A 22643-nucleotide genomic window follows, 5' to 3' on the forward strand; every position below is an offset into this window, starting at 1 on the left:
GTTTGTCAATGCATGGCTCCTCACAATTATAGCAAACTGAAGGAGCAGGAATACACTTTTTTTTTTTAAAAGTATGTTCTACTTAATAGTTAAAAGACTAAATTTTCTTCCACTAGGGTAGAGTCTTGAGTCCTGGCTCCCCTGGGTTATCTGACCCAATGATTCTCCCCTATACAAAAGAAGGACAACAACACTCCTGTGCCTTATAGTTGCCCTGCGGGAGAGCATAAACTGAATGCACAGCACCCCTTACACCTGGGGAGTGACATGAGGCTGGGTGGGTGGGGGTCAGCGTCTGTGTGCCTCCTACCCTCCCATTCAGCAGTTCTTATCCACCCAATGGAAAAAGAAGAATGGATCAAAGCTCTACCACTGTAAAACTAGGTTCCAAGTGTTAAAATAAGCACCACAGAATGAAAACTAATTAATTTGAGCAATTATTTTTAAAAATATTTTTGGCATCTCCATGTAATTATTTCTTGGTCAACCCTAGGGCTGTAAGATATTATGTAACTGCAGGTTGACTTCATTCTTTAAAACATAGCTGGGCTATTTTAATAGATTTTCTCTAGTAATACAGCAAGATGAGCTTTGCAGACCAAAAACGAGATGGGTATGAATTCAGACCACTTTAAGTAACAGGCTCCCCATGACAAGATTCATAAAATTGTATGCAGTGTGTTGTCAATCTGTCTGTGGCTAATGATTTTTTAAATGAGTCCCTGAAGAATCCACATTTGACTTTGCTGATTTCATGACAACAGATGGTTCCCCAAGTTGTGTGAACACACAAAACCACCCCCACGTGCCTGAGCTCCTCACCAGTATGCCCTGAAATCTAAGAGGATGACTGAGAACAGAGGAGCTGTTAAGATCATTTTCACTTGGTATCCTGAGCAGGTACATTTGGTTTTTAATGCACTCCTGGAGTACAAAGCTATTGTCTAGCTCTGGCTCAGCAAGGAGGAACAGACCAACATACAATTAGTGAGGGAGGGGACCTATAACCACAAAACTACAGCAATGTCCTCCCTGCTGCATTCAGGGCAGGGAATGCCCTGAGTGCTTCCCTGTCATGTGACAATGGCACCAGCAGTCTACCCTCAGAAAAGCTGCAGGTACCAAAGTCTGTGTCCACCACTGTAAGTTCCTCTTCTAACACCCCCTCAATTGCTCTCTGCGCTCCCACAATCTAAGGCCTGCTGCCTCCTCGTAAGCAATCCCTTACGACTCTTCCTCCACACTAATGTGCCTTTGCTAGGCTCATTTCTACCCATCTAAAGTGATATTTCATTTTATTTAGCCAACTGAAACAACTCCCAATTACCTTAGAAGAGAATCCCTCCTGTCAGTTGAAAGCCCAACTTATTAAACCAAGCCTGGCACAACTCTCCCTGGAATATTTACATTTTAATAGTGGCTGTTTAGATGAATATCAGCGTGATAAGTTCTAGATGTGTATGTCATCTTGGATAATTTAGCACCCATCAATTACTTGAGAAACAGCAAGCGGACTGGGCAGTAGAGGAGACACTGGGTACCAGACTGCAATTACCTACCTATGGGACTCACGCAGGTGACTGAAACGCTCATTTGAAAAACCAGTGGTTTGGTCTCAAAGGCCCCTTCTAATGCTGAAGTCTGAGATTCTGTAAGATTTCATCTGTGAAAGGTAAACCCAACACCCAGACCATAATCAGTAGGTGTGTGTGTGTGTGTGTGTGTGTCCTTGACTCTTAATTCACTTAGAGCCAAAGTCAAATAATTACGAGCACAATCCCAATGAGCCAAATTGAATATTTATATAGAAGCCAACCAGAAAGTTTGGCATCAGTTCTGTGTTTTCCCTTCCTATTCAAAGATCTCCTTAACCAACTTACAACCACTACCATACAAAAAGAAGTCCGTCAGGAGAGATCCGTAAATAAGCAGTTGACAGGACTAGATGTCACGTCCTTTTAATGATTATGCCGTGTCACACTACTTATTTTCTTCCATTATATTTTGCTACAACTGCAGCCTTATTAGCAAAGTAAAATAATAAACTCATCTTTTAAAGCTTACCTTTCACCACAGAGAATATCTAATGAGACACCCACGCCCTCTGTCCACAGGCGATTTTCACCTTACAGTGCCCATTCCCAAAGCAAGGTAGCAAAGCCCAGGATAAGCCAGGTGTTTGGGACCAGGAGGTGTCTGGACCGGGGCGTTCCTCAACATGTGTGTCCAGGTGCCGTTATGATGGGGAATTCATTGAGGAGTCCTCTCTCCCAATTACCTTGGAAGAGAATCCCTCCTTTCAGGTTTATATAGCTATCCACCACTGTTGGAAGGCAGTGTCTGGAAACCTATTGTGAATAAGACAGCTTTATAGTGGATCCTGAAATGTAAAATCTAAAAAAGAAAGCCAATTCAAACATCCCACAAAGATAAGGCCGTAAAGGCTATAGGCAAGTTTCCTACGTTTTACTGCTCCTAATAGTTGAGGGAAAAAAACAATTTAAATCTTTCTGCATTACTCTCAAAGTAACATTTATGTACTATTTCACAGTTCTCAAAAGGAATAATTTCAAAGACAGAAATTCTTTCTTCTCGTGTATGTACCAACAAGCAGCTGGTTCTGTTTTTAAAAAGACGAGAAACTGAAGCAGAGCCTCACACTGGATTTTCCTCTGTCACACACCAGGGAGTGTGAAGTGAGGCTGCAAGAATCTTGGGCCATTTCTTGATTCCCTAAGCTCTTATTTTCTTCAAGAAACAGAGAAGATCACTTTGGGGAAATTGTGATCTTTTTAACTGATATGTATAACCCACTGGAATGCTCATTAAAAATCCATCTTTATTAGCAAGTTCATAAAGGGTGCTCATGCTCTTCTGCTCTGTGATATTGTCTATAATAAACAAAAGCCATTTCCCCTGCCATCAGTATGAGCCTCGTTGTGACTATTAAAATTAATTTAAAAATCCATTTGGAGATACTTCCCCCAAGGTATCAGAGGGTGACACCCATCCTTAACAAGAACTATCGGGGGCAGCCAATGTCATTAACACTGTTGACTGCGTTTAAAATGAGTCTGAGAAAGAATAAAAGGAATGGCTGGAAGCTATACGCATCATTTTAGCACGATTCAATTCCATGTCAGTGTGATTTGATCTGCTATGTGAAAAACAATCATTCGTTCAGTCTTCAATGAGGTGAACCTACTTTGAGCAACAGGAGGGTAGCTAAAAAACAGTTTTCTTTGTTGAATAACAAGCATGGTACTTTTTAAGATTTTTGATAGGGACAAGACAGCCATCATGAAGCCACGAAGAACCCTATTTGGCTGTAACTGAAAGAACTGAACCTCCGCAAGACTGACGTGGGTCCAGGATGGTGTTTAGTTTGGATATTTAAACCTCCTGCACTTCTGAGACTCCCATTTCATTTTATTTAGCCAACTGAAACAACTCTGAGAAAAATGCCCAGTCCTGAGACCAAAGGGGTCTGTTGGAGAACATGTGTATGACTATTTACTCTGCAACAGAGCCAGATCTGTGTGCACACTTTGAATTGTAGAGCTGCACTTCAACCAGACTTAGCATCTTGTAAATGACACTGGTGATCACTAAGGACAGGTTTATATGAAGCTACAGGCCTCAATTAAAACACTTAGAATATCTTTACATGATTCAAAACTCTCTGTCCCTCCTTGGTATCATTGTGACCACATTTCCTTATTTGAAAGGTACAGTAAATGAGAGGACTCACTATTGACTGGCCATGAAAATTCTATTCATTAGAAGACTTTTTGAAAAGGTAAGAGGAAAAAGTCTCCCCCAGCTCTTGATCCTACTCTCCTCAAGGGAGAGCTATAAAAGAGAAAAACAGTCTCATTTTCATCAAGCAAAGCGAACCTATATTGATGTCAGTGACATGTGCCCATCTCCTCCAATTCTACCATATGAACTTCCCTCCTGTAAAAGGAGAATTTGCAAAAAGTTTGATAGAAAAATATTTTGCCTATGCAAAAGCATCATGTTCCACTGTTCTAAAAATCCAAGAATCCTAAAGTCGAACCTGATCAGTCTATTCAAAAGCTTCATTAAGAATGTTTGTTTGTATATTTCAAAAGCTTCATTAAGAATGTTTGTTTGTATATTCACAAAGCTTATGTGACACTGTAGATAAGAGCCAATGTACCAAGGGATGTTAATAAACAATATTTAAAATATATGTGATAATGTGAGTTTTGTATTAACTACTGTCCTCATATTATAAATAAATGTAGTGAAGCAAAGAACATGAAGAAAAATTTTTAAATGAATTCTCCCCTTGGCTTACAATGTGGTGGTATATATGCCCTTGGGCCAATCATTTAGATAACAGATAACTGGTAAACAGTTAAAACTTCTATATGTGTTTTTCAATTAAGAATGATTCCTAACACATTGGTCAGAAAGCATATGATCATGCATTCTAAATAGGTAGCCTCAAAATGAAACTTTAGAATGAAAATATTTAGCGCTGGAGACCCATGTTGCGCACACTGGCATAGGATCCAGTTCTCTACATATATTAGAGATGTTCTCTAAATTATTACATCAAAACATAAGTTCAAAGACAGCCCCCAGCAAAACAGACAGGGAGCCGCCTCCATGACCCTCTTGGGTTCCCCCTTCCCTCTTCCTGTCCCTCAACAACTTTTAATCTCCGACCTGTCACTCTGTAGGGACAAAGTTGGGTCACTGGACTCAAACCTTTCTGGTCCTCTTTCCTCCTTTCCAGGCTTTGTCTCTCAAAGCCACCTCTCTACTGCAAGCTACCTGTGTGGCAACTGGACATTAAGCAACCAATGGCCTTCCCAGTCTCTGCTCCCTCTGCGGATGTTGGCTGAGCATCTATCAGATGCTCTGTTACTCTACGTGTGGAGATAAAGCAATGGACAAAGCAGGTTCAAATCTACCCTACCCCTCAATTTAAGGACTCATGAGAGGAATAGTGAACAAAAAGTTAGGCATGGCCAAGGGTGGTGGATGCTAAGGAGAAAATGATTTGTGAGAGGGAGGAGGGTGGAGGGGATTCATCCCAAGATTACAAGGTCTCAGTCCACATTAAAGCACTTAAAATTATTCCCGACTTACCCTAAAATGCAAAAACAAAGCTTTTCAGTAGAAAGGTGATTGCTTTTTGCCTCAATTCAAAGTGTTCTCTCATGTTCTAAATGAAACCCAGCAAAGTTAAGTGATCTTAAAAAAAAACTGTAGAAAAACATCTTGAAATGACTCTGTTCTTCAAAATAATACTAACAGGAGGGTAGCTAAAAAACAATTTACCTTGTTGAACAACAAGCATGGTACTTTTTAAGATTGTTTATAGGGACAGGACTGACATCACTACAGGGGGAGAAAAGCCCAGGGCACAGGTGCCCTCAGTTACTAAGAGAAGAATTGCAAACAGGGTAAATGACAAGATACCATTCCAAAACCAAGCAGCTTCCCTTTTTATTAATGCTCCAGAAGTGAACTTTGAATGACATTTAATAAGCAAAACACAATGGAAACACCTAATTTGTATGTACAGTATATGTAAACACACATGTTAAATGGATTTAATAATCTTGATCTGAATATGATGAGAATTGGTTCTTTGACATCAAAAATAAATTCAGTGTTGGCATTACTGTTTTTAACTTGGAGAGTTTTATATTTAACAGAATTATAAATTTCAAGTTCAGTATAGTCATGGATTTCATGTTCAGGTATAAATAGTTTTTAAGAAATAATCTATATAATAAAATAAATCTACTTTTAAATCACAGCACACTTATTTTCTTCAATCAATAAAAATAATCCTTGGTTATAAAGCAGCCTTATTTTGCAAATGTATTTCAGGAAAATAAGTCTAGCAGTATTTATTGACATACCACACTTTTTTTAAAAAAAAAGGCAACAAAGTAACAGAATTTAGATTTTAAAATAGTATATTGCAAAATAGTTCAGCATATTTTATTTCTAAGCACAAAGCAAGCTCCATTCTGAAGGATACTTTTAATCTTATAAACTGTTCCAATATTTCTGTGGTAGTTTGAAGTCTAAATATTTACAATAAATCTTTACACACATAGGACAGAAACTCCAATACATATACACAAGACAGACTTTGGACATTATTACATCACTCTAGCAAAGCTTAGTTTGTAACAAATACTCAAGGAGGAACGTGGTACACAGTGCCATCTGTCGCTCTGTAAGAGGCTGACCTCTGCAACCTCTGGGGGCGAAGAACAGCCACTGCAGCCAACACCACCAGGCTGACCAGTGACAGAACAAAGAAGCCCGGGAATCAATACACATTTATTTTTTTTATTTTATTTTATTTTTTTGTGGTGCTGGGGATCGAACCCAGGGCCTTGTGCATGTGAGGCAAGCACTCTACCAACTGAGCTACATCCCCAGCCTCAATACACATTTAAATGAACAAATAATACGCCCTTCCTGACACATCTTAATTTGCTCTCTTCTGTTGAATACGTTTTTTAAATGTTTTTCATATTCCAGGAGGAAAGGATGTCAAAGAATCTACAAAGATGAAAGTGCATCATGTTTTAAAAGTGCTTTGAGTGTGCGTGCATGTGTGCACAAGTGAGCGTGTGTGTGTACGTGTGTGAGATGGATACATCTAGCGAAGAAGTTAAATAAGTATGTGCAAAACATTCTGATTTGAATTCATAAACCTTAATTGTGAGTTTTCTGTAGTTCATACAGATTAGACAGGCAAGCAGCAGAAGAAAACTCGGAGGTTACCTACTTTGCATAGAGGGAAAAAAGCACTGAGCCACAAGTCAGGAGATCCATGGTTGTTTGCCAACCAACTAGTTGGTGGCCCTGGGTAGGACAGATTCCATTTCTGTATTCAGCAAAGGGGCCAGAGGCCAAGCCAGACTGCCCAGGGTTCATCCACCTCCCACATTCTAACACACCTTGACGTCAGCCATTCCTGAAGGGGCACATGGTTTTATCAGAAATATCAAAAAATACACCTAGTTGCTATTACCTTAAGGTAATTATTAGGAATAAAACTCAGACAGAAAGAAAAACTCAGAAAACATGTAACAGAAAAAGATCATGTGAACACTGTGTTAACCAAAGCTAGTGAAAACCTTCACAATCGTGACAAATCCAACATCATGTGCAAAAATGAAACACAACAAGCAAAGCAATACATCCATTTATCACCTGGTGGCATATTCTTTCTTTTCTTCCTTTTTTGAGTCCTGGAATTTTTCTTGGGACCTAAAGCTTTTAAAGCTTTTAAAAGTGCTTATTTGGAAACCTTTTAAGAGAACCATGATATCTAGAGCTCATGCTTGTGGCCTTTTAAGGAGTCACTCTCATTGTTGTAAGGGTTTGTACGAAGATGACTATACGCTGCATTTCCACATGTTAGGTAATGGCTAAAGAAAGTAAAACCATATGCCATGGGTTCTTATTTTATACGGTGTGCGTGTGCACTGTGCACACACACTTTTGAGCTCGACTCATACTTCAGAAGCTTAACAATTCTCATCCACAAGTTTGGACCCATTGATTCCCCGATAGGTCACTCTTCCCGGTCTAACTAAGACTCCATGGTTTGGCTTACAGGTGAAATAGCGCTTGTCACCCACGGCGCCATCGTTCTTCCCCTTGGCGCTTCGGAGCTCCAGTCCAAGCCAGATCCCTGAAGCAAAGTCCGTGGGGCCCACGTACCTAACGGTACCCATCTCATTAGAGCTCGTGAGCAGGACCTGAGAGCCCCGGTGCAGCTTCACACTCCCCTCAAGGCCACCTGCTGTGCTGGTACTGCTCCAGCTGCGACGCAAAGCGGTCTTGGACCTGTCCAGAAGGGAAAGTGAGAACAGTCCTTAGGTGTGACAGCCACAGAAGACAACTGACCATACTTATTCCACGGCCAGATTCAGAATTCGTCATTGTAATTCACAAAAGAGAACACTTTATGGGAACAGCTTGATTTTTTTAAATGCTAAGCAGCAGCTATCGCATCACTAATGCCAAATGAGGTCTGGGTGCCCTGAGCAGGATTCCTTCCTTTTCCCTCCTAGGTAACAGAACTCATGATGGAGTACAGATACCTCCCAGCACCTGCTGCCAATGTGACCTGGTTAACAAAACTCTTTGGGACTCACTCACCAGTGAACTCAGCCAAGGCCTCAAGCCTGCCCCGCCCAAGAGCTACCTTCAGTGATCTGCTGGAAGTCGCTGATCCTGACGTTCACCCAGGATGGGTACACTGCGGCCCAGATCTTGCTGCCCTCTCATCAGAGATCTTCCAGAAACCACCAATCCTACCTGAGCCTTCCACCCTCTGTCCCATGCCACTGCTCCAAAAGAAACCCTTCTCCCCAGGCCCACAGCAAATACAGTGCAGAATCTATTACCCAAACTGCACAGATCTCATTGGAAACAGAACCTGGACCCTGCTTATTTTTCTATTTTATTTCATTTTTATATATTTTTAAATACTCTATCAAAAACACTATCTCATTTCCTATAACCACAACGCAGAAAGGAAGAGGACATGCATTTTATGGGCAGAAAGCTGAGGCTTAGAAGGCTTATTCTGAGTTGCACTTGCCAATAAAAGTAACAGAATTCTAGTTATAAAATACATGTAAAATTATTATTTGCTATGTCAAATGTACAAATACAATAATAAACAATGTGTGAGAAAAAGCACAAATCTTTACTGAAGAACATACAAAAGAAAAATGAAAGTTCTTTTTCTAAATAGAAACATACGTTCGTTAATATTTCAAATTCACCCCAAATGGACAATTTTTGAATCATGACAAAATTATAGTAATCTCCACATAATGACAGTGAGCTATCGCTTCCTGAGCACTCAGTACATGCCTTACACCTCCGTATATTATCTCTTTCTGCTTTACACAAATCCGTGAAAGAGGTCCTGCTTCCTTCCTGCTCACCTAAGAGGAGCACAGGCTCAGAACCTCAGGCCCAGGCTGCCCAGGCACACAGGCCAGGGCTAACTCACCACCAGATGGGCATCAGCCATCAAGAAAAGGTTGAAAAATGATAAGGCCGTATTTACACTGCTGTTTTTTTTTTAATTACAGTCAAGAATGACACATAACAAAGAAAATGACTGGGGCTATGATGCAGGAGTAGAGTGCTTGCCTAGCAGGTGAGAGGCCCTGAGGTGGACCTAACCCCCCAAATAACTATTAATCTAGAAAAATTAAAAATATACAGAATTATTTTATGTGAGGACAAGTAAAACTTCAGAACAGGGAACGTGAATTAGGGATGCTGGGCAATTCGTTGTTTGGGAGAGATGAATGTGATTCTCACAACTCATAAAATTTCAAAATTCCAAATATGAATCCCAAATACATTTAAGTACTAATGCATAATTTAAAAAAAAAAGAACTGAAAGAAAATAATGCTGGATATTTATCTGACCTTCTGCAGAGCATGCATGTGCCCATACACACAGAGAAAGGGGGTGATGAGAGGAAGAGATACATGTTTTAAAAGTTTGTCATCTATTATTAGTCAAGTTATGATTTTTTTTCATATGCTATTATGATATAAAAATGTTTCCAGACACTGGGTTTGTGGCACAGTGGCCTAGCATGAGTGAGGCACTGGGTTCGATCCTCAGCACCACATAAAAATAAATATATTATGTCCACCTACAACTAAAATAAAAGAGTTTATTTTTAAAAAATGTTTCCATATCATAGCACAGTGCTGTCTTTTTAAAAACATTGCCAAAGTCGGTGAGGAAAGATATTAAAGAACATGGGATTATGTTCATGATATTTTTAAGGAAAAAGCTTTCTAAAGGGTATAAACACTGAGTTTGATCCATCTAACTTTGCCAAAAAAAAAAAAAAAAAACCTCAGACTCATGCATTAAGAAAAAAAAAAAAAAAAAACTGGAAAAGTATACACCAAGGTGCTGACAGGGATAATCTCATGGAGGTGACAAAATTACAGCTGTTCCTTATCCGCATCTAGTGTTCCTTAATGTTTTAAATGTTGTACACTCAACTTTCCTAAACCAAAGAGCTTATAAAGAGCAAAGAGGGGACTGGGGCTGTGGCTCAGTGGTAGGGCGTTTGCCTAGCATGCATGAGGCACTGGGTTTGATCTTCAGCACCACATAAAAGTAAAATAAGACACTGTGTCCACCTACAACTAAAAAGAAAATAAATATTTTTTAAAAAGAAAAAGAGCAATGAGTAATAAACTGAATTCGCTATCTAAATCAAAATTAATGGTTTGGTTCAAGTTATATCAAAGCTCAGAAGTTCGGGGAACTGAGAAACTCAGAATTATAGTATGTCTGAGAACTATGTTAATTCACTCAAAAATATTCATTGGCCACCTATGAAGTGGCAGGCACGGGCTAATCTAGAATCCGTACATAATAAAGCACTAAAATGTTCTAAGCTACAATAAAGACGAGGAAGGTGCCAAGGGTGCATAGAAGAGGAAGACATCTCTCCTGAAAGCCCAGGGAAGGCACTTGGTGGGGAAGTGACACTGGGGCTGTAACTAGGAAGGTCGTGGACAGAAAAGCGGTGCAGGCCACTGTAAACTGTGCCCAGGAGTCTGGACCTCACCCTGCTTAGAAACTCAGAAGTGAGAAGGGAGGCAGAACCACCGACGAGGTGTGAAATGATGGACCCTGGGGCAACTGAGTTGCAGAAGTTTGGCCTCAAGATACTTAAACTTGAGCTGACCCCCTGCCTCTGGGCGGCTTTCCACAGACAGGACCCAGCATGCACTCGTGAGCAGAGGCTCGTAACAGGGAGAGGAGCTGAAGTCAGGATGGCAGGGAGTGGGTGAGATGCCGGTCACAGACAGGATGCACACAGTAGGATGAGCATAGTAGGAGAGGGGACGCATGCCTGGTGGCAGACAGGTCCCCAAGCTCCTACAGTACTATCATCTAAGCTCATTTTCTTTGTTACTCCCTTCCTGGCATGAGCTGTGCATGGGCTTCTGAAGAGCTGCTTCCAAAGCACTCAGTCACCTTTTCCTCTGAGTGAAGCGCATTCATCGCTACCATCTCCCCCACGAATAGAAAACCAACCTGCTCTTCCACACAAGGGGCGCCCCTCTTGGGTTCCCTGTCACATGCATGGGCACTGTGTCCTCTGGCTCAAGTCCTCCACTCTTCTCACCCAGGAGTTTTCACCCCCTCTGACTACATTTTTCACATTTCTTCTGGAAATATTATTTATTCCCATGTAAATAAGCAAGAAAACAACATAGTGTTTGGCCAACCTCAATAAACTCACTTTCTCAATACAGATCCTTCAAAATACATCACGGTTCCTGATTAACAACAGCGTGACACACCATCAACTCTGCAGGTGGAGGTCCCGTCGCTGCACTGTCTCTCCTACGCCAAAGATCAGGGCCCACTTTCCTACCAAGTGCCAGCACCTACAGGTCCTCTGTTCCTGAGATCACTGGTCACCGAACATTTTGGTCACACACTCTCTTTAAGTAAAAATAAATACATAATTCTAAAAATGGGTTCTATATCTTCGGTAAAAGGATAGTCATTTTTACACAGGTTCTAGTGTCAACCTGTATCCATATTAGTAAAGCTTAATCTCTATTTTTATAGGAAATGAGCACTGTTGTCTCCTCCCCGGGTCTAGAGCCGGTCTTGAGCACGCCCATACCTGCTGGCATGTCATTCATTCTCAGGGCTCAGCTTTTTTTTCTTTTCTGCTCCTCCCCTCGTGCCTCTGTATCATGTCCTTCCACTCACCACAATCCCCACACTGATTTTTCTACCTCTTTCCCTTCAGCTCCTAGTTGTCTCTTCTTAGTAACATCTTCCACTCTGCCTAAGAACTCTTGAATATCTTCAATAAACTGGAGCACAGAGTTACTGCTGCTCTTAAACTCCAGCGAGAAGACCCATCTCAAAACTCTCAAAACTGGCGATGGCTTTGAGCAGTACATGCTATAAGAGGAGGGGGCATGCATTTTTTAAAAAATATTTTAAGATTACCTCATGTAAACAGGCCTTACATTTCTCTCATGCATTGATCATATTAAGTCAAATCTCAGATTAGTTTAATAAGCAGTGTTTAAAATAAATCCACCCTACTCAAGGAAAACACAAAATGTAAATTCCTCTGACTTTTATTAGCAGTACTAACCTCTGAGAAAATATATGCAAGACTGCTATATTTAGTCACTGGTGACATTTTTAATTGAGCTTGCAAAGGAGAGAGGAAGAATTCAATACATTGATCACACCTTCTCTCTTATGTGTCAAAATTCTACCAAGCAACGTACAACACAGAAATTCCACTCTTCTTCCTTCATAGAATCCCGTCATGCTCATCTTGAAAGGTGTTTTTCTAAATCTTCTTAATACTCACTTGGCAAAAGCATTTCTTCTGTTAATCTCTTTTTGGGAAGAAGCAGAAGTTGTGCTGAAACTTCTCCTAAAACCTAAATATGAAATTAATTTCAGAAGAAGAAAAATAAATCACACATTTTCAACTCCTTATTTAAAAAGTTATCTCTGGTCATTTCTCTTCTACAGATGTTCTATGATATGAAATATTTCTTTTGGGGGGAAAAAAGTGTAAACACAGAGCATATTGGCCATTCAGATTTCTTGACAGATTCTTACCTTTACCTTACCTTTACCTTCCTGAGCAAACTTCACTCATATGGGATAAGTTAAGATCATGACAGTACTTTTGGAAGTTTTTACCATAATATTTCTCAAATAAACTGAATTATATATTGATAAAGTTGATTCCTTTTATGACTGAATATTGCAATCTTGATAATCATGAAAAAATGATTTTAAAACACCATTATTAAAAATACTCCATTTATAAAACAGTAAATAATAAACTTCAGAGCTGAACTCCTTGATTGTTGCTGTATACATAAAAGAGAGTTTAAAAAAAAAAAAAGACTTCACAAAAGATAAATTCTTACAAAGGATTCTAGTTCTGGCAGTTCTGAGAGATAAGATGTGCTGAATGACTTCCAGTGCTGGGAATTGAAACAGGGCCTCATGCATGCTAGACAAGCACTCTACCACTGAGCCCCATCCTCAGCCCCAGAATAACTCTAATTTAAAACAACTATATTTAAAAAAAAAAAAAAAGAAAAGAAAAAAGTACTGATGAACTTACACAAAAGGCACAATTTCAAAGAAAATTTTTAAAAAGAAAGAAAGCATGAGTGATCAGCAGGCATCCAGACAGCATACCACAGAGTTTTCACTCAATTCTAGGAACCAGGGCTCTTGCCTTTCTGGATGCACCAGGGAGTGGGAAGGAAGCAGCAAGGGCCTACCCAAGGTGTGGGGTGGGGGGGATTCTCACTAAAAGGGACTCTAGTTAAAGGAGCTCACTCAGCATAAGCTTAGTAATAAACAGAAGGAAGCACATTCCAATGAAGACAAAGGAAAAGGATTTGTGTCCAACCTTACACTCAGTAAAAGGCAAAAACTTCTACCCTCACAGTTTGTGACCATGAGTCAAATTCATACTATCTGTGTGAAAAATAAAAAGTGCTGCACAGAACATAAGATAAAGTCCCAGGTGAGCAGTGCCTCCAGGCCACTGGCAAAAGTAAATATAATCTCAGAATGCATCAACCCAGGCCTCAAACAATTCTCATCTTTAAAACTCCAAGTAAATGAAGCACCTCACAATAATAAATCGCAAAACTCACAAGAAAAGAAGGCACCCTAAATCAGGCTCAACAGGAACAGATGCTGAATTAGACTCACAAAAACTTCAGATATTGATTACTTAACACAGAATAAAATAAAATAAAAATTTAATTTTAAATGTTTAAAGACAACAAACTTGAAAATATGGAGAAATAAGTGATAGTAAATAACAACCAGATTTTTTAAAATAAGTAAATAAATTTCTACAATTAATAACTTTGTGTCTAGATTAAGCAAGAGAATAAACACTGCTAAAGAGAGAATCAGAAAACAGGAAGAAAACTCTGAAGATATTCAGAATGTGATCGGAGGACAAGTTGTGAAAGAATATTAGAGGCATGGGGAAAAAGGTATGTCCAAAGTAACAACCAATCAGAATTTCAGGAGGAAATAATAAAGAAAATGGAGGAGAAAATACTCTTGGAGTATAATGAGTAAAAATTTTATTGACTTGAACAAAGATCAAGGTACTAATTCCAAGATCCAGGAAGACCCATGATACCAAACAGGTTAAACCAAAACCAAAAACAACAACAACAACAAAAAACCTCCACCTAGAAATATCATAGCAAAGCACCACCAATAACACAGGGATCTCTAACAGCATCCCCCCAAAACTGATTAACTTGATTTTCATTAAAATTTAAGACTTCTTCTCTGTGAAAGACACCATTAAGAGAGTAAAAAGAAGCCAGGCGCAGTGGCACACACCTGTAATCCCAGCAGTTCTGAAGGCTAAAACAGGAGGATCTCGAGTTCAAAGCCAGCCTCAGCAAAAGCAAGGTGCTAAGCAACTCTGTGAGACCTTGTCTCTAAATAAAATATAAAACAGTGCTGGGGATGTGGCTCAGTGGTCAAATGCCCCTGAGTTCAATCCCTGGTACCTCACACACACACCAAAAAAAGAGAGTAAAAGGACAAGCCATGGATTGAGAGAAAATATTTTCAAAACACTTATCTTATTGGTCTAGTATTCAAAATACACAAAGAACTCAACAACAAGAAAATACCAAGAAAAAAAAATCTGTCTGAACAGACACCTCACCAAACAAGGTACACTGAGGGGTGAACATGTGAAAAAATACTCAACCTCTGTCAGGGGCTGAATTGGGTCCCCCTAAAATTGATAAGCTTAACTCCTAGCCTCCAATACCTCAGAATGGGACTGTACACAGACATAGGCTTTAAATAGGTAATTAAGGTAAGACGAGGTCCTGGGGTGGGCCCTAGTTCAATATGACAGGTATCTTTACAAGAGGAAGAGATCAGGACACAGAGACCATATGACAGCAGAGGAAGAAGCCACTGCCAGCCAAGGCAGCTCCAGCACACCAACACAACACCGCACCTCCTCAGGGAACCCCCAATTAAAACACATGGCTATCAGAATGGTGAAAATCCATCCATATGTCATAAGTTGACCTCAACAAGGACTTACGGGCTGGTGTTAATACAAATAACTCTCTCACAGATGGTTATCCATATGGAAAAGAAAATTACATTTGATCCATACCACCCACAAAGTCAATTCCAATTGAACTGACAACAAATGTGAAAAATGAATATATAAAAACTTTTAAAGCACAATGTAGAAAAATACCTTTATGATATCTGTCTTAGGAAATAACTTATTAAGACAAAAAAAATGCAGGCCATAAAAGGGTTTGCTCTTTGACTACATAAAAATCGAGAACTTTTATTTATGCAAAGATTAAAAAAAATAGTGAAAAGACAAATAAGCAACTAGGCAAAAAACTGAAAAAAATATTAGCACCTAAAATACACAGAGAATATGTCAAGAAATTTGTAATGTTTTGAACAACCCACAATTAAAAATTTTTTTTAAAAAAATAAATAAATAAATAAAATACACAGAGAGATCTACAAATTAATAAGATAAAAAACAATACATGCCAAAAAAAAAAAAAATGGGCAAGAGACTTAAACAGGTACTTGGTAAAAGAGCAAATGGATATGGCCCATAAACTGAAACCCTGGCTCCACCTCTTCTATAATCTGGAAAGTACGAATTAAAGCCACAGTGAGATACCACTGAAAACCATCAGACTGGCAAAGATTTCTAGGCCAAACAAGATCAGTGTCGGGAGGTACAGAGGGACAGAGTGTATGCTGCAAGCACCTGGCGCTCCCTAGGGAATGTTGAGGACACGGCCATCCTCACCTGGCAATCTAGAGACACAGTTGCCCATGCACCACAACACATGTTATACTAACAAAAAAATAGGACATAACCTGAAATAACCATCCTGCATTTTAATGGGATGCTACATAACAAAATAGCAAGCACTAATCAAAATTAACATTATTTACACACACACACACACACACACACATATATGATATACACAGAAAATAATTAACATAGTATTCAAGACTCACAACCTTAGGATAGGATATATGATGAGGGAGGCAGATGAGAAGCAGGTGGGTACTCAGGAGTTTCTACAACACAGGTAATCCTCAGCTGAGGGGTGGGTAACAGATATTTGCTCCATGATTAGAAGAACTATACAAATACATTCATGTACTACTTTGTTTACATACAAACTTGACAATACAATGAACTAAAACAAAAGAACTTCTTTTTTTTTTTCCTTCCCCAATACTGGGGATCAAATCAACAGACACATGCTATGCAAGCAGCTCTACCCTGAGCTACATCCCTAAACCTTATTTTTCCTTTTTTTTTTTTGAGACAGAGACTTACTAAATTACCAAGGTTGACCTCGAACTTGTGATCCTCCTGGCCCAGCATCCCAAGTATCTGGGATTACAGTTCTGTACCATTACCCGTGGCTACAAATATTTATTAGCAACATAAAACTGTGTTATCTTACCAGGATAAGAATGATTCTGTTTATTTGAAGAAATTTCTGAAAGAGTATCCAGGGAATCTGTTAGTCTATAAACAGAACAAACAAAGCATACCTCATTAAAAGTAGTTGGTGTTCAGGTTTTCAACCAAGGTTTTCACACCAATTATTATTTGTTACTTCTTTCATCCAACAAACATTTATTGAGCACCCATATAAGCCAGGAATGAGCTTCAGCCTAGCGTGGGAGACAAGCAATACTCAAATGGAACAATCAGAATCACTATCTAAGAATCAAAAGTATGAAAAGTCAATTTAAAATAAATTAGCTTAAAACAGGAACCTGATTTTGTTTCTTTGGAACTTTATTTTCAAAGGAACTTAAAAAAATATGAAAATATTTTTATTTTATTAAATTTAACAAACAGTAGATTAAAATTATAAAAATATCACTGATTCTTAAGTTGGAAAAAAGATATTGGCCAAGTTTGTGTGTGTATATAATTTTTCTGATAAAACTGTATGGCTAACATAATTCAAGGCCTTTTATATTTGACTTTAAGCACAATCATAAAGGTCACCTTCCCCATGGGTTTCCTCTTCATTTTTTGATATTCAAATTATTCCTTATTTTTGAAAAGCCAACCCTAACAGCCTCATCTTCTTTCAACTGCTTACTGACCTAAATCTGCAAGGCCTCCTGTATCAATCCCTTCTTGCAACACGCTTCACTTCCATCAAGGAATCCTGCAACTTCTGCAGCATCTGCAGCTCCACACAAAAGCCACCTGCATCATTTTCACATGGCATACAACACACTGCAGCCAATGAGGGACTGAGGGACATAAAGAATATGACTTGATGAATGGTGAACAAGACAGACTTGGATGAAGGGGTGATGGACAGTAGAGAGTAACCGAATCCTAAAGGTGATCAGCTCATTAGAAGTTAAGTGCCTACTGATAAGAACTAAGAAAATGAATACTATGCTAATGAAGATCATCTGGTCAGTGTGCACACGTGTCGTGAGTTTTCTCGGAGTATTTATCAAAAGAAACACTGATTGATTTATATATTGATCGAATATATAAATATATATATATTATTATATATATATGTACATAAGCTGAATGGAAGTTGGGTAATGGTGGGTGGGTCTAAAAAGCCAACCCAGCAGAGGAAATAATATGTGCAACAATTCTGGGATAGGAAGCACATTTTTTAAATGGAAAGGGGAAAAATAAAAGGCAGCTATAATTCCAAGGAGAAAGAGGCAAGATGAGGATGTGATAGGTCACTACCTTATTAGGACTGTCCTCAAGCAGTCCCTAATTTAAAAATCCTTCCATCTTGAGGATCAATGGGGTCTTTAAAGAGATCAAAACTGATTTGGATTAGAAACTCTTCAAAATCAGAGACCATGTCTGTTTTATTTGCTTATAGAATGCCTAGCACAGCACAAAGTGCTAAAAGACACTTAATAGTATTTGATGATGATGAATGAGACAATCAGAAGATGACAGGAAGACAGCTGGATTGAGACAGCAGTTCATTTAGAGACAGCCCTGCTTCTGTTAAGAGGGAGCTGCTTTCAAATGCACCACCTTAAAGAAGGCCAAACAGAAGGCAAGCAAAACACAAAGTCAAAAACAAAGCCAGAGGAAAAATGAAACCATGAGAAAGAATGTGGCTTCACAGTGCAGAGGAGGAAAAAAGGGCTGTTCCTGCAGAAAAGCATTGAACTGGGAATCAGAGCTGATCAATACCTACTGTGCCTAAAAAGCACCAAACTACACACTCTGGATAATGGAACATGAAACGAATCCCAGTCCTCATGACCAGGAAACAAAATTTGTATAAGCCTGTAGCAACGTGCCAATGACAATTTTCCCAAGTAGCAGAGCGCAGGAGCCTGACCCAAGTGGCTCGGTGGACCTCACTCCCAAGGTCACCCCTTGCAACTTCTTAAAGGAAGTCACCAGAGCTCCTTTATCCACCAGAGCTATGTTAAGAAGCACACATCTTGATTCTAGATAGTCAGGGTTCAAATCCCCACTGGGAGCATAGCTTACTTAATCTCTCTGGGTCTTGCCTTCCTCGTCTGTGAATCAGGGAGAAGTACGGTGCCTGACTCATCAAGTGTGGAAAAGTAAATCATTTGTTATGGTTTGGATGTGAGGTGTCCCCCCAAAAGCTCATGTGTGAGACAATTCAAGATGGTTCAGGGGAGAAATGAATGGGTTGTGAAATCTTAACCCAATCAGTGATGTAATCCCCTGATAGGGATTAGGTGAGTGGTAACTGAAAATGGTAGGGTGTGGCTGGAGGAGATAGTTTTGATGTATATATTTTGTATCTTCAGAGTGAAGTCTCTCTCTCTCTCTCTCTCTCTCTCTCTCTCTCTCTCTGCTTCTTGATCACCATGATGTGAGCTGCTTCCCTCTGCCACACACACTGCCATAATATTCAGCCTTATCTTGAGCCCCAAGAAATGGATCCAGCCTTCTATGGACTATGACCTCTGGAACCTTGAGCCCTCAAATAAATTTTCCCTCCTCTGTAGTTGACTAAATACATGAACAGTGCTGAAAACAGGGCCCAGAAGTTGTGCACATGATTCATTACTAGCATTTCCTTTTCTTCATTTAAAAAATGACTACAAAAAAGGAGGAGGAGTTGGGGGAGGAGGAGCAGCACCAGCAAAGTGCCTAAAAGTATGGACTTAAAAAAAATAAAATAACAAACCTGGGCTGGGTCCAGCTCCACCCCTAACTAGCCACATGACTTTAGCTAAGTTACTTTATCTCTTGTAATTTGTTTCTTCACCTGCCAAAATGGGAATGATCATAATGGCTTACACTGCCTGGGCTTGGACACAGAGGAGTCACAGTGACATAAGCAGCCAGGCCACACACTATAGAGCCCTCTGCTTATTAAATGCTCAATAAATGTTTGTAACAGATATGGTTATTTTCTGGCTTACCTGACCAAACAAACGCTTATTAGGATCAAAAGAAGTAACATTTAACAGAGGATACTTTAGGAACTACAAAAGCACTGTGTGCTGAATGTTTATCAAAAAGAAGAAAATGACAATATCAAGTGCATTGTAAAAAGAAGGAAATTAATACAAAAAGTATATGCAGTTATTCAACACACACACACAAAAAAACTGAGGACAAAAGTTGATATGAGAAACTAAAACGAATTTGCCTGGAAGCAGTCACAGGCTCGTAAGGGAGCCACAGTGTGATCAGGGTTCTAGACTTAGGAATATGATCAGACCATGTATGTTCTCCCTGATTGAAAGATTCGCATCCCATTTCCCAGCCACTGAAAAGCACACCAAGCCAGCTCTTCCAGCACATAAGGCATTTCACTTTCCACCTGGAATTTCACAGGGATTTGTTTCTGCTCAAGTTGTTTTTTAAAACCAGAGTAAGGTGCACAGAAGTGTTACTGTCTTACGAAGAAACACTGAGGAGGTTTATTATATATAAGTCCTTGAAACTTCACTTCCCCCAAAGATCTACTGCCTATCTATTTTTGAAAACTAAAGAAATCAGAGGAAAAGCCATTTTGGTTCCATTAGGTTTGCAGGAGAATGAATGGGTGCCTGCTGGCAGGAAATTTAATGTAGTTAGGATGTGACTGAAGCAATCAGGGAGCATTTTTACTTTTGTTTGCATGACAGATTAAGCTTGCTGCTCTCACTGTTCTTAGCTTCAAACGCCACTTCTAATAGCCTACACATACTCACAGGGTTTGCAAATGAGGAAGAAAGAAGGTTTTTAAAATTGCAAATCCTTAGCAAGGCAAATTTAGCTTTCCATGAGCCTTCTCTCTGAAGAAGGTGGCTGGTTAACCCTTAAAAGAAGGCACAAGTTACACTTGGTGTGTGTCTCCAGATAAAATTAGGGTCTCTGTGTGCAACTTCAAATTTCAAAACATTTATGTAAACATACACAAATCCCCTTTTTCTCACCTTTGTACCCTGGATGGGGGAGCAAATATTCCATATCTTGGAGAACAACTAAAATACTGCACACCTCCAACTGAACCATCATTCTTGCCATGGGGTTTTTCAAGCTCTATACCGTACCAATACCCTAGAACATGAATATTGCATTTTAAAAGCGTCTACACTTTACTCAAAATCATTATGCTATTATACTAACCCAAAATCTGGATGGTTTAACATTTTCACAAATGACCAAAATGATGGAATATCATCACCATCATTAAGCTTTCAAATGATAAAATTATAAAATATAAAACTTGAAGATTTGAAAAGTGGGGAAAACATTTTACCAGTGTAATTGCTGAGCAGTACATAGTACATTAAGGGAGGAAAATAAAATGCACAAACACAAATTTGGAGAGGATTAGCTATTATGCAAGTAGACTGAAGCCAAAATGTATCTTAAAACTACAAAGAAAAAGAAACTGTCCTTGACTCTAATACGCTGTGTTTCACAAGAGAAGTATAATGTAATATCAAGATGCAAATCATAGAGTAAATGTGCAATCTTTTCATTTCACACTCCCAATATTAGAACACCACCAATGGTTCTTAAATAATTAAAGAAGGACAAAGATAATATGGAAAATACCACCAGACATCATGGTAACTCTGGTTCCCTCCTTCCCTCCCTCCTTCTCTCCCTCCCTCCCTCCCTCTCTCCCTCTCCCTCCCTTCTTCTCTTCCCTCCCTCTCTCTTTCTCTCTTTCTCTCTCTCTCTCTCTGTCTTTCTATCTCTAGATGGAAAGAAAAATCTTCTTTTTTTTTCCTTTTAGGAAGAATTTTCTAAACGATTTTTAGTATTTAAAGGCCCACTCTGAGGAAAGTGATAGAAATTTAGAAAGCCTAAAACTGAAGTAGCAAGGTTGCTTTTAGGGTTTCCACAAGCCTAAGGTAAATGGAGACCCTCTGAGAGCAAGGATTTTCAAGTTGAGGATACCTTAGACCAGCTTAAAAATGCCTAGGAGTTCACTCATTCGTGATTTAAAAGGAGAGTACAATGGTAATTGCATTTGGTCTCCTACAATCCATAATAAATAAAAATGAGGACATACACATCAAGAAAGATACTGTAGATTACAGAATACAAAAAATATTGTTTCTCTCAGAATACAGCTCTTTGAGTCAATTATAGAGCTGCTAATAAGCCATCCAAAAACTTCTTTATTCTCTTCCTCTTATGCTCAAAAAGATGAAACTGGGGCCCATGTCCAGGTACTGGGGTTGGAAAGGCTAAAGCACAACCAGTGTCTGTCTGCAGAGCCCTACAGTGTCGTGAAATAGAGCAGAGTCTACACACCCACTGTGCAGACGCAGCCATGCAAACAAAATTACCTGCAAAAAAAGAGAGGGAGGGAGGGAAGGAGGGAACCAGAGTCACCATTATAAATTTAAAAGTTAAAAGTAAACCTAAAATAATGAATTGTATCCAAAGAATCAAACCACCCTAGCCTTGTTTAAGAAGGTCAGCTAAGACACTCTTGTTAGCACTGTTACTTCTCTGAGTACCACAATTAGGACTTTTCAAGTTCTACTTCCTTCTGCCTTTGATACTTTCTTATATAATTTTTGCATTTTACCATTTTAATTTACCATATTACTGCTACATGTTTACCATACAGCTTTCAAAAAATGTGTAACATACATATGAAAAGTGTTAGCAACGGTGATTCCACACTGTCTGGCAGTGGTAGGGCATGGATATCTTCCTGTTTAAATGTTAATTTTCTTTCCAATGTGGCAATGGAAAAAAATGCTGAAGAGGTCAAACATACCCTCTTCCAGGTCTAGATCTTATAGTCTATAAAAAGTCTAACATTATCATTGTATTATAGAAATGACTGATCTAAATTTTGATGACACAAGAAGTGTATGCTACCACTTCCTCAAAAGACAGAATGACTTTAACATAAAACCTTCCAAATTTTATTGCATTTGCTTGTTACTACCCAAGTTTCAAAATGCTTTACATTAGAAATTTAAAAGTTAAAAGTAAACCTAAAATAATGAATTGTATCCAAAGAATCAAACCATCCTAGCCTTGTTTAAT

General features: G+C 39.1%; 1 protein-coding gene and 1 non-coding gene across 5 annotated transcripts in view; both read right to left on the reverse strand.

The window, feature by feature from the left end:
* Nucleotides 1-6363: 6363 nt before the first annotated feature.
* Trnav-cac lies at nt 6364-6437 on the reverse strand. Its single transcript has one exon. It is a non-coding gene; the product is annotated as a tRNA-Val (tRNA).
* A 160-nt stretch (nt 6438-6597) lies between these two features.
* Nucleotides 6598-22643, reverse strand: part of Clip4 (CAP-Gly domain containing linker protein family member 4) — a 96598-nt gene continuing 80552 nt past the window's right edge. For 3 of the 4 annotated variants that reach the window (XM_048804601.1, XM_048804603.1, XM_015479806.2), the window contains exons 13-16: nt 20558-20681; nt 16597-16661; nt 12420-12492; nt 6598-7857 (exon numbers count right to left, since the gene is read on the reverse strand). In XM_048804601.1, the coding sequence (XP_048660558.1) occupies nt 7536-7857; nt 12420-12492; nt 16597-16661; nt 20558-20681 (584 nt within the window). In that variant the 3' untranslated portion in view covers nt 6598-7535. The remainder of the gene's footprint in view (nt 7858-12419; nt 12493-16596; nt 16662-20557; nt 20682-22643) is intronic. The other variant, XM_048804604.1, reaches the window with a different exon arrangement.

This window comes from Marmota marmota, unplaced genomic scaffold, assembly GCF_001458135.2.
Source record: "Marmota marmota marmota unplaced genomic scaffold, marMar, whole genome shotgun sequence".
NCBI lineage: Eukaryota > Metazoa > Chordata > Mammalia > Rodentia > Sciuridae > Marmota > Marmota marmota.